The sequence below is a fragment of the Natator depressus genome, chromosome 1, assembly GCF_965152275.1.
Source record: "Natator depressus isolate rNatDep1 chromosome 1, rNatDep2.hap1, whole genome shotgun sequence".
Taxonomy (NCBI): domain Eukaryota; kingdom Metazoa; phylum Chordata; order Testudines; family Cheloniidae; genus Natator; species Natator depressus.
In genome coordinates, this window is record NC_134234.1 from 206,871,962 (window position 1) to 206,888,244 (window position 16,283).

Sequence of the window (16,283 nt, forward strand, 5' to 3'; positions counted from 1 at the left end):
ACAAGAGGAATTGGAAATGTTCACTTATGAACATTACATTTAATCTAGCTGGTACTACTGAAACCTGGTAGGAGGATTCACACATTAGGATATTATTTAGGAAGGACTGAGTGGGCAAAATTGGAAGCAGGAGTGGCACTCTATGCCAAAAACGGCATTACCTGTTTCCAAGTCACTGACAACTCAGAAGAGGATGGTCTTCAATGTTTATGAATCAATGTTTTAACAAATAAAGTGCAAGATGGTGTACCAGTACGTGTCACCTACAGACCACCAAATCTCACTAGAGAATAGGGTTACCAGCTCCTTAAGCTGCTGTATAATGTGTAGGAAAAGAAACTGCATTATCATGGGGGACTTCAGTTGAAGTGGCATATGCTGGAGGTCTCATGCTCCCAGTACTGAAGGCTCCTTGGAATTTCTAAACAGTACAGATAACAGTTTTCTAAGTCAAGAAATGTTGCATCCAGCAAGGTGATTTCTATATTAGATGTAATCTTGACAGATAAAGAGGAATTCATCGCAGTACTAAAAACATGGGCTTATGGAATTAACTTGATAACTTTTCTGATGAGATTACCAGTCTGATTGATAAAGGTAATAGTGTCCATCAGGGTGGATAAAAAAAATCGAAGATTTTTTTAAAAAAACCCAAAACCAAAAAAACCCCTAAAAAACTGATTTTTTTGATAAAATGCTTTTTGAGGAAAAAACCTTTCTAAAGATATTTTAATTAAGATACATTATAGCTGAAAGATATCATGGAATAGGGATTATAAATTTTAATTTCATAGTATGAGACAATATATTCATGTAATGTTTAAGAAAAGTTTTGTAAATGAGTTCCAATAGTTCAGGGATTAGGAATCCAATTTTATGGCGTTCCAGGGGCTTCTGTATAGATTATTTAGGTTAATCTTTCTATCTACCCAATGGGACTCAGTGCTCAGTCTAGAAGATACCATCAGAGATGCTTAGTTTTGCAGTTTTCAAACTGTGGATTTGTGTCTCCAGAGATAACATAACATGCTTGTTAACAGCAAAAATATTTTTAAATAAATAAACATACAGAGGTGAGAAATAACAGACCTCAACCCTATTGTCCCTCTGCAAATTTGTGTACACAGAGTCAGTCCCTTACCTCTCTCTAAAAGTGCAAAGTTTCAAAAAGTTCAATGAATAGAAGATTGTTGGGGGCGGAATAGATCTGGACAAGGAGAAGAAATCTGGAGATAAATGTGAGAAGGGAGGGACAGCAGTAGAAAAAAAAAGTGAAACTGTGAGCAGCATATTCCAGAAGTCTTGAGGTCATTCCGAGTGTAGCCTTCATTGATTTGAGATCTACCATACCATTCTCTCAATAGAAAGGAAAACCTATAATGGCAGCAGGCCTTAAAAGAGACCCAGTTTGGGAATACGAACCATTCAAGAAATATATATGTTTGCTGATGATGTTTTAAAGAAAATTACATCAGTGAACTTGTGGAAGTCACTTAAGCACTTGGATTCAGAGAGACTGTTGAAGTGATAATCTCACTTTTAACAGTAGTAGCTTCTTCTGCTGGTGTTGTAAGAATATTTTCTTCCTTTGGACTAATTCATTCCAAATTGAGAAATCGTTTGGGACATAAAAAAGCAGGAAAGCTTGTTTTTCTTTTCCAGATTTTGAACAAACAGGAAAACGAAGGTGAAGACGACTGAGTTAGCTGGAGAAGCCAATATTTTAAGTTTCTCATGTTGACCTGGCTGCCAGTCGAATTAATTTGTTTTTTTTTAAAAAAATATTTCATTTAACTATGACAGGTTTCAGAGTAACAGCCGTGTTAGTCTGTATTCGCAGACGTTCTTGTTAAACCCTGGAAGTGTGCTTGAAATGGCCCACCTTGATTATCATACACATTGTAAGGAGAGTGATCACTTTAGATAAGCTATTACCAGCAGGAGAGTGGGGTGGGGGGAGAGAAAACCTTTTGTAGTGGTAAACACCCATTTTTTCATGCTTTGTGTGTATAAAAAGATCTTCTATACTTTCCACAGTATGCATCCGATGAAGTGAGCTGTAGCTCACGAAAGTTTATGCTCAAATAAATTGATTAGTCTCTAAGGTGCCACAAGTACTCCTTTTCTTTTTTCATTTAACTATCTTAGTTAAAAACAATTTTAACAGAAACAAACTTGATTTTAAAAATCTTGAATGTTTAACTACATTCAAAAATTCAAATGCTTGCTTTGTTAAAACACTACGTTTGCTGTTGAAGAAAAAAATCCAGAATACATAATGCTGTTGTTTTAGTTAAATAAAACATTTTAAAATGTCTGTCTGGTGATGTTCTCCTCCTAATACAGCATGGCAAGAAAATCCTCCAAATATTAATGATTAACCTGTTGAATTGGAGATAGTTCACCTCCCAATGACTTCATAAATAACTGTTTTAATTACCCTTCGTAAATCAAATAACCAAACAACCATTCATTTTCTGATATAGCTGTAAAACTAATCTGCAAAGTTTTCAAAATAAATCACTGAAAATGTGTAGTGTGTAACTTCTAAAAATGAAACCTACATTTATCTCTTAGTTGTGAAGAATATGTATTAAGGTTATAACAACCAACAAGAATGCACTTTTGTGTACAAATCCATGATTAAATCGAGTCTTCATGACTGAACTGATTTGAATCATGATTTAAATCACTAATTTAAATCAAATCCACCCTGGTATCCATGCAACAGAGCTTTGTAAGACAGCTGACTTGGTACCACACAGCATTCTGATTAAAAAACTAGAATACTACAAAATCAGTGTGGATGAAAACTAGCTAACTGATAGGTTTCAAAGTGTAACTGTAACTGGGAAATCATCTACAAGCATATGTGCTGCCCTGGTCTACACTACAGGGTTAGGGCGAATTTAGCCATGTTAGGTCGATATAATAATGAATGCGTCTACACAAGCAACCTCGTTCCATCGACCTAAAGGGCTCCTAAAATCGACTTCTGTAGTCCTCCCCAGCAAGGGGAGTAGCGCTAAAATCGACCTTGCTGGGTCGAATTTGGGGTAGTGTGGACGCAAATCGACAGTATGCGCCTCTGTGATCCATCCCAGAGTGCTCCCATTTGACCAGTCTGGACAGCACTTTTAAATCCGATGCACTAGCCAGGTACACAGGAAAAGCCCTGGGAACTTTTGAATTTAATTTCCTGTTTGCTCAGCGTGGCGAGCTCAGCAGCACAGGTGACCATGCAGTACCCCCCAGAATCGCAAACGAACTCCAGCACGGAGTGAACGGGAGACAATGGATCTGATTGCTCTATGGGGAGAAGAATCTGCGTAGGCAGAACTCAGATCAAAAAGAAGAAATACTAATATATATGCCAAAAATCGCACAGGGCATGATTTTATGTGCCGTGTGAAAGTCAAGGAGCTCAGGCAAACCTATCAAAAGACAAATGAGGCAAACGGTTGCTCTGGGTCAGCGTCCCACAGATGCCACTTCTATGATCAGCTGCATGGCATTCTAGGGGGGGATCCTACTACTACCCCACTACTGTCCGTGGACACCTGCAGGCAGGGAGTCTCACGCAACACAGAGGAATCATAGAATCATAGAATATCAGGGTTGGAAGGGACCCCAGAAGGTCATCTAGTCCAACCCCCTGCTCGAAGCAGGACCAATTCCCAGTTAAATCATCCCAGCCAGGGCTTTGTCAAGCCTGACCTTAAAAACCTCTAAGGAAGGAGATTCTACCACCTCCCTAGGTAACGCATTCCAGTGTTTCATCACCCTCTTAGTGAAAAAGTTTTTCCTAAAATCCAATCTAAACCTCCCCCATTGCAACTTGAGACCATTACTCCTCGTTCTGTCATCTGCTACCATTGAGAACAGTCTAGAGCCATCCTCTTTGGAACCCCCTTTCAGGTAGTTGAAAGCAGCTATCAAATCCCCCCTCATTCTTCTCTTCTGCAGACTAAACAATCCCAGCTCCCTCAGCCTCTCCTCATAAGTCATGTGCTCTAGACCCCTAATCATTTTTGTTGCCCTTCGCTGGACTCTCTCCAATTTATCCACATCCTTCTTGTAGTGTGGGGCCCAAAACTGGACACAGTACTCCAGATGAGGCCTCACCAGTGTCGAATAGAGGGGAACGATCACGTCCCTCGATCTGCTCGCTATGCCCCTACTTATACATCCCAAAATGCCATTGGCCTTCTTGGCAACAAGGGCACACTGTTGACTCATATCCAGCTTCTCGTCCACTGTCACCCCTAGGTCCTTTTCCGCAGAACTGCTGCCTAGCCATTCGGTCCCTAGTCTGTAGCGGTGCATTGGATTCTTCCATCCTAAGTGCAGGACCCTGCACTTACCCTTATTGAACCTCATCAGATTTCTTTTGGCCCAATCCTCCAATTTGTCTAGGTCCTTCTGTATCCTATCCCTCCCCTCCAGGAGGATTTAGTGGATGAGGAAGAGGAGGAGGAGGAGGAGGAGAATGTGCAGCAGGCAAGCGATTAATCCGTTCTCCCCAACAGCCAGGACCTTTTCATCATCCTGGAGCCAATACCCTCCCAAGGCAGGATCCCCGACCCTGAAGGTGGAGAAGGCACCTCTGGTGAGTGCACATTTGTAACTACAGTACAGGGTTTAAAAGCAATAGTGTTTAATGTTTGATTTGCCCTGAAGAATTGGGATGCATTCGCGGCCAGTACAGCTACTGGAAAAGTCTGTTAACATGTCTGGGGATGGAGTGGGAATCCTCCAGGGAATTCTCCATGAAGCTCTCCTGGAGGTACTGTATCAACCAGCCCCCCTGCCACCATGATGTCCCAACTGCCACAACCCATGCTTTCAGGAACATCTATGTCCATGTCCTCATCACAATCGTCCTCATACCATGCCATGCCTCATGCCATCTCTTAGCCAGGTTCTGTACATACTGCAGTACAACGCACGAGGCATTTGCAATGCTCGCAACAACACCGGTGAGCTTAGTGAGCTCCATGCTTGCCGTGCTATGACATCTGCATGCGTAACCCAGAAAAAAAGGCGTGAAATGATTGTCTGCCGTTGCTTTCACGGAGGGAGCGAGGGGAGACTGACGACATGTACCCAAAACAACACATGACAATGTTTTTGTCCCAGTAGGCACTGGGAGCTTAACCCAGAATTCCAATGGGTAGCGGAGACTGCGGGAACCGTGGGATAGCTTCCCACAGTGCACCACTCCGTGAGTCGATGCTAACCACAGTGGTGAGGACGCACTCTTCTGACTTAATGCGCTTAGTGGGACATACACAATCAACTGTATAAAATAGATTTCTAAAAATCGACTTCTATAAAATCAACCTAATTTCTTAGTGTAGACATACCCTTAGTGGGGTCCCTCAGAGATCGGCTCTTCATTCAACACTATTTAACAGTCAATGATTTGGAAGAGCTGTAGCCAAAAAGGCAAATACATTGCTTGGATGTGTAAATAGGTGAATCTTGAGTAGAAAGATTATATTACCTCTGTATTTGGCACTAGTGCAGCTGTTACTGGAATGTGGTGTCCAGTTTTTGGTTGGTAGTGTGTGGGGTAGGCTGGGAGGGGGGTTTTTTTGTTCTTTTTTTTAGTAAACTGAAACCCCCCACCAAAAGTTCCACTATGCGGAAACATGACTACTTCTGCACAGGTCATCAGCAGGGTTAGGACATTTAGACCCACAGCACAGATCTGTATCATTAGAGCTAACAGAATAAGTGGTAACACTAGTAGGCTGTTCTCACCAGCCACAAGAGACGGATATGAGAGGCTTTACCAATGGATCTCACAGATACTTGCTAATAACATAGTATAACATAAGCTCCATCCCTTGTCATTCAATTCCAGTATGGAAAGAGGTAAATAGTGGTGTCCCCCAGGGATCTGTACTGGGACCTGTGCTGTTCAACATACTCAAAAATGATCTGGAAAAAACGGTAAATAGTGAGGTGGCAAAGTTTGCAAATGTAAAATTTCTCAAGATAGTTAAATCCAAAGCAGACTGTGAAGAGTTACAAAGGGATTTCACAAAACTGGGTGACTGGACAACAAAATGGTAGATGAAATTCAATGTGGATAAATGCAGAATAATGCACATTGGATAACATAATCCCAACTATACATATAAAGTGGTGGGGTCTAAGTTAGCTGTTAGCACTCAAAAAAAGACATGTTGCAGCCATTGTGGATAATTCTCTGAAAATATCCATCAATGTGCAGCAGCATTCAAAAAAACCTTACAAAGTTAGAACCATTAGGAAGGGATAGATAATAAAACAGAAAATATTATAATGACACTATATACATACATGGTACACCCACATCTTGAATACTGTGTGCGGTTCTGGTTACCTCATCTCAAAAAAAGATATATTAGAATTGGAAAAAGTACAGAGAAGAGGAAAAAAAATGATTAAGGGTATGGAACAGCTTCCATATGAGGAGAGATTAAATAGACTGAGACTGTTCAATTTATAGAAGAGATGACTAAGGAGGATATGATAGCAGTCTATACAATTATGGACCGTGTGGAAGTGAATAGGGAAGTGTCATTTACCCCTTCACATAACACACGAACCAGGGGTCATCCAATTAAATTAATAAGTAGCAGGTTTAAATCAAAACAGAAGGAAATACACTGGACCCTCACTAGAACGCGGGATTTGGGATCCATGTGCGGGGACCGCGTTAAAATGAATTGCAATTAAAGTAATTAAATTTGGGATCCATGGCTGCAACCGCACTATATGCGAATTCGCGCTATATAGACGTGCATTCTAGCGAGGGTCTGGTGTACTTTGGTCCTGCTTTGAGCAGGGGGTTGGACTAGATGACCTCCTGAGGTCCCTTCCAACCCTGATATTCTATGATTCTATGATACTTTTTTACGTAATACACAGTCAACGTGTGGAACTCATTGCCAGGGGATGTTGTGAAGGTCAAAACTATAACTGGATTCAAAACAGAATGAGCTAAGTACAGGGAGGATAGGTCCATCAATGCCTATTAGCCAAGATGGTCAGGGATGCAACCTTGTACTCTGGGTATCCCTAAGCCTCTGATTGCCAGATGCTTGGGATGGATCACTCGATAATTGCCCTGTTCTGTTCATTCTCTTTGAAGCATCTGGCAATGACCACTGTTTAAAGGCAGGATACTGGGCTAAATGGACCCTTGGTCTGATCCAGTAGGGCTGTTTTTATGTTCAGAGAAATGTAGAAACTCAAGAATCCTGGTTCAATTCCAAGTTCATAGAATATCAGGGTTGGAAGGGATCTCAGGAGGTCATCTAGTCCAACCCCCTGCTCAAAGCAGGACCAATCCCCAATTTTTGCCCGAGATCCCTAAATGGCCCCTTCAAGGATTGAACTCACAACCCTGGGTTTAGCAGGCCAATGCTCAAACCACTGAGCTCTCTCTCCCCCTGGATGGGTGTTTGCTCTAGTGGCTATAAATCATTTTGCCCCATACCTCTCTGCTCTAACACCACTTCCCCAACAGCTTCTGTCACATTCTCTGCTCCCTGTACTCCCTACACTCCTCAAACTCCTGCCCAGTCCCCCTCTGCTCATCTATCACCCCCACTCATCTCGCTGCATATGAATCGGGCTGATTTCTCTTCCTCCATGGTGCCTGAGTGTCAGCTGGGGTGGCACTGAAAGCACTGGACACAATCTCCCTAGTCTGAGTTCCTGTGTTCAATACCACGAGTAACAATTGCAGGGAAGGTGCTGCTCAGCCTACAGGGGTTGTAGTATGCTAAACTGCTCTGTGGGGGTGGCACATGCTAGTGAAGATGGAATTTTGGAAAATAATGCCATTAGCCTTTAACAAACCTCTGAGTATGTGCGAACTGATTTTCAAAGGCTTACAACTTAGCCAAATTTGGGTGGATTTTCACAAGGACAGCAGAAGGCACAGGCCTGACATTAGGGCAGACTCCCTGACAAATTTCCAGTGGCTGCTCAAAAAACAGGAGGCACGGGAGTTTTTCAATGAAATGGTTATAAGGATTTTTAACATAACATTTTCCCTAATCTTGTTCTCTGAATCAGCTACATTGTTTTACTTGAAACTTTCCAGAATAATTCAGCTGGAGATAGCCTTCTAGCATGAAATTTTTTTTAGCACAGCTTAAGTCTGGCAAAGCTGTAAGCAACTGGAAACAGGGTCTTCTAATGGAAAATGTTAGGCCACCTTAATTATACACAGTACTACCAACACCATCTATAATAAGAACAGGTCAGTTATACGAAGTGATCTGTATCACTTGACAAAATGGGCTCATTTGAACATACATTTTAAATACAGCCAAATGCAGCGTCATACATCTAGGAACACAGAAAGTAGGTCACACATATAGAATGGAGAACTGTATCCTGGAAAACTGTCACTCTGAAGAGAGCAATGGGCCATGCTGGATAATCAGCTGAATTTGAACTCCCAGTGAGATACTGTAGCTAAAAGGTTTAATTAAATTCTTGGATATAATAAGCGAAGAAATATCAAGTATAAGAAGGGAAGTGGTATCACCTCTGTATACAGCATTGGTGAGAGACCATTACTGCAATGGTGTCCAGATCTTGTGGCCTCAAATCACAAAGATTTTTTAAAAATTAGAAAAGGTTCAGAAAAGGGACAAATTATTTGAGGGTGGGAAAACATACCTTATAGTGAAAGGGTTAGGAAAGTTTGATCTATATAGCTTACTCAAGAGATGGTTAAGAGGTTACTTGATCACTATCTATAAGTAGCTACACGGGAAGATAGAAGACTCTAATTGAGAAGACAAAGTTACAACATCCAATGTCTGGGAGCTGAAGTTTGATAAATTCAGACTAGGGATAAAGGTGCACATTTTTAAAATAGAGTAATTAACCCATGGCACAACCTATCAAGATATGTGGTGGATTTGCCATGACCTGAAGTCTTCAAATCAAGATTGGATGTCTTTCTAAAATATATGCTCTAGCTCAAACACAAGTTATGGGCTTGTGCAGAAATAACGGAGTGAAATTTTTGGCCGACATTATGCATGAAATCAAGTTAGATCATCATAATGGCCCTTTATAGACTTTAAATATATTAATTTAGTCTGCAGAATACTTAACTATCATGTACAGAATAAAGATTGAATACTGAATTATTCCATTTTAGTCTCATCCTACAAAGAGCACTACTAGCTCCTTAAAGTTGTATTCTGTTTCACAACGTTTTCTCCTAAGACATATAATAGATACACAGCAAACATTGGTTAATGTTACTCATTCCTACAGGAGAAAAACAATGACCAAAACTGTACATTTCTAAAGTACCGATTTAAATATAAACAAAACAATATAACCTCCGTGGAAGGTAGGAAAGAGTTATCCATTTTTATAGATGACATACATTCACTCATTGACAACAGGTATATGACAGTCAAACATACCATTTTGAAAAAGTAAGAGGGGGCAGTTACAACTGCATATGCTACAAGTTACCACATCTACCACAGATACAGGCAATTATACAAAGCTGTCCTCCCAGTTCATTCCTCCCTCCAGAAGCATCTGATTTTCTTGCTAGGTTAGCTCCTGCTCCCTTGCCTAGGAAGGCACAAAGATTTCACTCTTGTTTTTTACCTGCTCCTGTACATCTTCAAACTCTGAGCTGAGAAGCTCTATGAAGATAGGGACAGCTCCTGCTTGAATCACAATCCGAGTCTGAAGGGAATTTCCAGAGGCAATGTTTGTCAGCACCCAAGCAGCTTCAAACTAGAACATGAAATACAGGGGCAACATTCACTAAGAGCATTCAGCAGCATACAAAAGTAGCAGGAAGTGTAAACATCTTCTATAAAAGAAGAACATTACAGAAAATTATGGTGTAACTAAACAAATTAACTGGGCTAAATCTGCAAACATTTTAAAGAATAGGAAAGTAATTTAAAGATATTAATATGAGATACGACGTACAGAAACAATATTAAATTTTCCATGGCATCTCAGCCACCATTTATTTTTGTTATGAAGTTCCACAGAAGCTTTTACTTTGTTCCATTCCCTTTCCTCTTTGCCAGAGAAACCTATATGCAAGAGTGGAATCCTTATATATGAGTTTTCACACAGGGATAATTCTCAGAGCCTCTCAAGTCTCCCCTAGTCTCCCTGTCCAATGCACTGGTCAGCTGTCTACCCGAACATGCACTCAGAACCAGAGATGGATAAATAGTCTGCTTGACACAAGCTTATTGGGACATGAAAGAAAGGGGTGTCATTTTAGAATCCATTAGGAATGAATATTAAGATTTTCCTAACCTCTTTCCATGGTGTTTCCTTCTAATTACGACCTGATATTACTCTACAATAAGGAGCATAATATTTCTTTAGTTACTCCTGTGTTCTGTATCACTGTTAGGATTTATTAGTGCATGATGTATTTATTTAATCACAGACACACACTTTTAGTTAAATTAAGATCTTGACTTAACAAAATCTACATAATGATTTAAAAATTACAAATATTTTAAATAAAAACAATGTCATTATTTAAGTTAAAATGTATGGTTTCGTAAAATATATTTTATCAGAAATGTTTATTTTAAGTGTCAATAGAAACATCCCACCCACCGTAATTTGATTGGATTTCCAAAGGCATATGAAAAGCCAAATATTGCTAAAATATGCTAGCATGTGAGAGTCAAAATAAGATTATCTAGAAACCAACTTACAGTACAACCAAAGAATTAAAGTTGAAATGCAAAGAGGGAAACAGTAAACTAGAAGTTATAAATTGTTCCAATTTTAACATTAGTAATGAATTTTTAAATATATAAATTATTCTTTATCCAACTATATCCCTTTAAAAGGTTAATTTGCTTGCCAAGACTACTATTCATGGCTTCAGGACTACATATCTATCCTGCAATCGTCACTAACCTGCACATAAGAATTAATGATTAAATCAAATATAGTAAAGGCATACACAGAACCTCATGGGGATAAAAACAGGGCACAGCAGGTAAGAGGAAGGTCTGTTTTCAAACTGCAAATTTTAACTTTATGTTAATAATTTGCATTTGCAACTTTTTAAAATAAATGTGCATTGTTTTGTGACAAGACAAACAGGATAGGCTGCAACAAGGCTTCTGGTATTTGTGATGTCAGACTGCAATAGATATGTTCATTGAACTAGGAAGTAACAAGGAGAGTTCACAGAACAGGGGAGGAGAATTTCTTTAAAAAGAGACAGTTAAGATTAAAATTTACTTACATTCCTGTAATTTTTCTTCTCTGAAGTGGGCACCTGATGCTCCATGATCTATTACAACTGGATTATTTTTCCTCATCTTCCAAGCACAGACTCTCCTCTTTTTTAAAAAAACGAACACACACACCCCACCCTCTAGCTTTACAACGTACAGCCATCGGGTGGAGCTGTTCACCGCACTGATAGCCTCTCCAACTCCACCACCAAATACACAAACTGAGAAGAAGTTATATGGGCTGACTAATAAACATTATGAATGATTAAGCCATCTCCTGGCAAAAAGTACTTTTACTTATTCACTTATTGTAGAAAAAAATTGAAAAGACTTACAGCAAAGCCAGAACCCAGTATGAGGGAATCCCAAGATTTTCCATATTTCTATAGAAAAGAATTTGATACGTAGGCAGCTACATCTATTACTAGTGTCCCAGCCTATGATTTGCCTCCAGAAGAAACAGGAATGCTCCCCCTCAGACCACCCCCCTACCCCTCACAAAAAAACCCAAAACCTTTAAAAATGTAGATCCCACCAATGATGAAGACCAGAGTTGGGTATGAGCATTCATGCTGGAAACTCGTGAAGTAATGCTGTGTGTGCTTTAAAACTTTGCTGAATTGGTTTTACATCTTGCAACAAAATGGTGCACTCTCCTCCCTTGATGCTGACATTTTAGTGCAGAATTGTCGTCCTTTGACTTGTCCACTGAAGCACTCAGGTTGATGGTATAAGAACTAGACACTCAGCAATAGCACTTGATGAAAGCTACTATCAGATTCAATAAGGTCGCAGGGTAGGCTGATCTGGCATGAAGTGAAAGGGGAAGGAGATGCACCTCAACCTGAAGAGTTCAACTGTTTTGGTGGTCTACTGGCACATGGCAGGCTGACAGTGGGGGTTAGGCTGATTGGTAAGAAAAGCAATCAGTAGGTGTGGTAAGAAGGCAGTCTAGGTTAGACTACACTGACCTATGAGAGGCCAAACAGAAAACAGAAGATCTATTTCAGAGTAGCAGCCGTGTTAGTCTGTATCCGCAAAAAGAAAAGGAGTACTTGTGGCACCTTAGAGACTAACAAATTTATTTGAGCATAAAGTTGTTAGTCTCTAAGGTGCTACAAGTACTCCTTTTCTTTTTTTAGAAGATCTATTGGCACTGACAGGTTAGAAGTGTGCGCTAGGTCACTTTGCTGCATATTATGAAAAATAAAAAACAGCGAAAGCAATCGTAAAATGGAGGACTAGGCCACACAGATACATCCCCATTAGGATGCCTGGGGAATAGAGGGTTAACTGTCACCAGCAAGCTGGCAGTATAGGACAGACTGCTCTGCTGACTCAATGAGTCAAAACCAGTGAAAGGAGTGACTGAAATATGGAGAAAAAGCAGGCTAGACCATGCTGCACAAACCCACTTCTGAAGGAGATGTCAGGGGAACAAATATCTGTGCCCATAACCCTCAGCCTGCCCTGATGTAATGGTAACTGGTACTAAATATGGGGAATGGAGCCATTCGAGTGTGGCGGTTTTTTTGTTTCTTTTAAACTATGGTTTCTGTTTCAGAGCAAGGAGGAGAGTGTTCAAGATACCAACAAGGACTAGCTAAGGATCTTTGGGTATGTCTACACAACAAAAAAAAGACCCATGGTTGGCCCATGCCAGACAACTTGGCCTTGGGCTACAGGGCTGTTTCTCTGCTGTGTAGACTTCTGGGCTTTGGCTGGAACCCGAGCTCTGGAACCCTGCGGGATGGGAGGGTCCAAGAACTCAGGCTCCAGCCGGAGCCTGGAATTCCACACAGCAGAGAAACAGCCCCACAGCTCACGTCAGCTGGCACAGGCCAGCTATGGTTTTTTCTTCGCTGTGTAGACATACCCTTTCTGGAGCATCTGGGGCAACACACCTGATTGCTATGGCAGGCTGAAATCGATAGGGCATCCTGCGCAATGGGTTACAACTCCTGGATACCATAATTCATCCCACATGGCATTTTGAAAAAAAAACAAGCTCCTGCTACTTAATTTCCACTCCAAGCAACTAAAGGCTTGCCTGCTCAGTTGCTGCTGTTTGAGTCAGCCCTTGTTGCCAGGTTTCACCTTGGCGGGGGACACTGAGTAGCAAGGAGCTACTGGCTTGGAGATTCTGCAAAGCTGTCCCAAGTAGCTGAAAGTTTGCCTGCCACATTACTGCAGAGTGGGAGAGGTGGTGCATTATTGTACAGCTGGGCTGCAAGCAGAAGCCCCTTTGATCTTAGCTGGATCTGCTACACTGTGAAGGAGGACAAAACAGGTAATGTCTGGCAGACTCCTGCTCTCAAAAATCCTCTGCCAACGGGGGGGGGGGGGGGGGGGGGGGGCGTCAAGAAGACCAAAAGAAAATGGAAAAAGCTCTTGCCTGGAGACAGAGGCACAGCGAAACCTCCCGTTTCTTCAAGTGAGGCAATCATTTATCTGAATAGCTTCTCTTGCTACGAACTACATTGTGAAGCTAGAGGGAAGTTTTCTTGTATTTTTGGTTGGTTTTTTTGGGGGGGGGAGGGGGGGGAGGAAGAAAAGAGCTCCCTGCTCAGAAGAGGAGGAGGAATAACCCAGGTGTAATAGATCATAGAGCACCTGATGCCTCACAGGGAAAAAAACATATCTCTGCCCTCTACAGCCTGGTTCATGGGATGTTTGACACGTTTATAGGCTTAACTTAGTTTGCATTTTGCCCTTCAATTCTCAATATAGATTTAATCACAGGTGATGTAATTTACATAGTAGGGGAGCCAAAATTTTGCCCAATTTAGGACTGCATTGACAGCGTGTCAGGACCTGGAGAACTGCCATCTACGCATAATGGAGCACTATTTCACCTATTCTCATCTTACATACAGAAGAGTGGTCCATGGAGATTACAAATTCCAATATGAAGAAGTTATTCACCTTGTGCAGTAATGATGGTTCTTCAAGATGTGCCCCCCTATGGATGCTCCACTGTAGGTGTATCTGCGTCCCTGCATTGCTGATTGGAGAATGTTAGTAGCAGTGTCTGTTCAGCTCGTGCATGCACTGCCTCCCCCTTGTGGTCTGCCACGAGGCTAACTAGCATTGTGCAGGCGAATGCTCCTCAGTTCCGTCTCTACTGCAGATTGTACTGTACGGATGAGAACTCCGAAGTAGAGGGGAGGAAGGTGAGTCATAGAGCACCCATAGGGACACACACCTCAAAGAACCACTGTTACTGCACAGAGTAACTTCTTCTCTTCTTCAAGTAGTGTCTCTATGAATGCTTCACTGTAGGTGACTCCCAAGCAATATCCCCCACTGGAGGCTAGGGGTTTGGAGTCGAGTCTGTGATGGATGATGCATCTGCAGCAGATTCCCCCAGAATGTCATAGTGTTCTGCAAAATGTATGTGCAGCTCTGCAGATTTCTGATATAGGGATACCCGTGGAGAAGGCAACGGATGAGGAAACCCATCTCGTAGAATGTGTGCAGATTGTAGATGGGAGTGCTAAATTGTGAATCTGATGGACTGTATCAAACTCTAAGACCCATTTAGAGAGTCTTTGAGCTGAAATCGCTGTGCTTCTAGACCTGTCCACGATGGAAAGGAAGAGACTTGGAGATTTTCTAAAAACTCTTGTCCTGTCCAACTAAAACGCCAAGGCTCTCCTTACGTTGAGCATATGGAACATGGCTTCCCTATTATCCTGGTGAGGTCTGGGATAAAAGGTTGGAAAATTAATGAGTTGGTTCACGTGAAATGCGGAAGTGACTTTGGGGGTGAACTTCAGATGTGGTCTAAGTGTGACTTTGTCAGGAAAAAATACTGTGAAGGGGGAACGCGCCATCAGGGCCGCTGTCTCCCTATCCTTCTTGCTGAGATAATGGCAATCAGGAATGCCATCTTAATGAAAAGGTGAGTTAAAGAACAAGTGGCCATGGGTTCAAAGAGTGATCTAGTCCGTCCTTTTAATACTAGATTGGGATCCCATTGTCGGGTAGGAAGCCTAGATTGTGGAAAGAAGTTTGGTATGGCCTTGAAAAACCTCTTTGTAGTAGGTGAGAAAAAATTGAGTACTCTTCTACCTACTGATAGAAGGTCACTATGGCTTCTAAGTGTACTTTCAGCCAGCTAAGACAATCCTGATTTCTTGAAATTCAGCAAATAGACTAGGACTACAGGTAGAGTGACCATATCCAGGGTGACTGTTTTGGAGTGGCACCAGATCCAGAATCCAGTCCACTTCTGTAGGTAAATACAAGGGGTAGTCATTTTCCTGTTGTGTAATATCACTTACTATACCTCTTCAGAGCATGATGTTTCTATGTGCTGGAACCATGAAAGAGCCAGGCTTTGAGCCATAATATCTGTAGGCTGGGATGGAGAGTACATCTCTCATTTTGGGAGAGGGGGTAAGAAGTGGCTGGAAGAGTCATCAGTGGACACAGCACCAGTTGTGCCAGCTAAGGGTACCATGTCTGTCTTGGCCTGGTGGGAGCAATCGGTATGAAGTTTGCTTTTTCTCTTTTTATTTTCAACAAGACTTTCAGCAATAGAGGGAATGGGGAAAGGCGTAAATAAGGCCCTTCTCCCACGAGAGAAGGAGAGTATTCGCCACAGACTGCTGGCTGATGCCCACTCTGGAGCATTATTATGCACATTTCTTGTTCTGGTAAATAGCAAATAACATCAGTGTCCCCCATTGTCGGAGTAAGTCATGGAGTATCTCTGAGTCTATCTCCCACTCATGGTCATGTGGGAATTTGTGGCTGAGACTGTCCACTGTTGAGTACTCCTGGTAGGTAAGCTACTGATATTGCAATATTGTGGGAAATGCACCAGTTCCAGAGCTTTAGTGCTTCCATACAAAGAGAGGGCAACCTGGCGCCTCCTTGACGGTTTACGTAATACTTGCATGTTATATTGTCTGTCATAACTAAGGCTCCATGTTTGTCACTGAGGTCATAGATTCCGTGATTTTTCCATAACTTCTGCAGCAGCCCGGATGGCCCGGGAGCTGCCTGAGC

The 16,283-nt window shown here is 41.6% G+C and overlaps 1 protein-coding gene across 2 annotated transcripts in view; it reads right to left on the reverse strand.

The window, feature by feature from the left end:
- The window catches only part of KPNA1 (karyopherin subunit alpha 1), a 150,025-nt gene that overhangs the window by 80,534 nt on the left and 53,208 nt on the right, over window positions 1-16,283 (reverse strand). For both annotated transcript variants that reach the window (XM_074975300.1, XM_074975290.1), the window contains exon 6: window positions 9,646-9,777. In XM_074975300.1, the coding sequence (XP_074831401.1) occupies window positions 9,646-9,777 (132 nt within the window). The remainder of the gene's footprint in view (window positions 1-9,645; window positions 9,778-16,283) is intronic.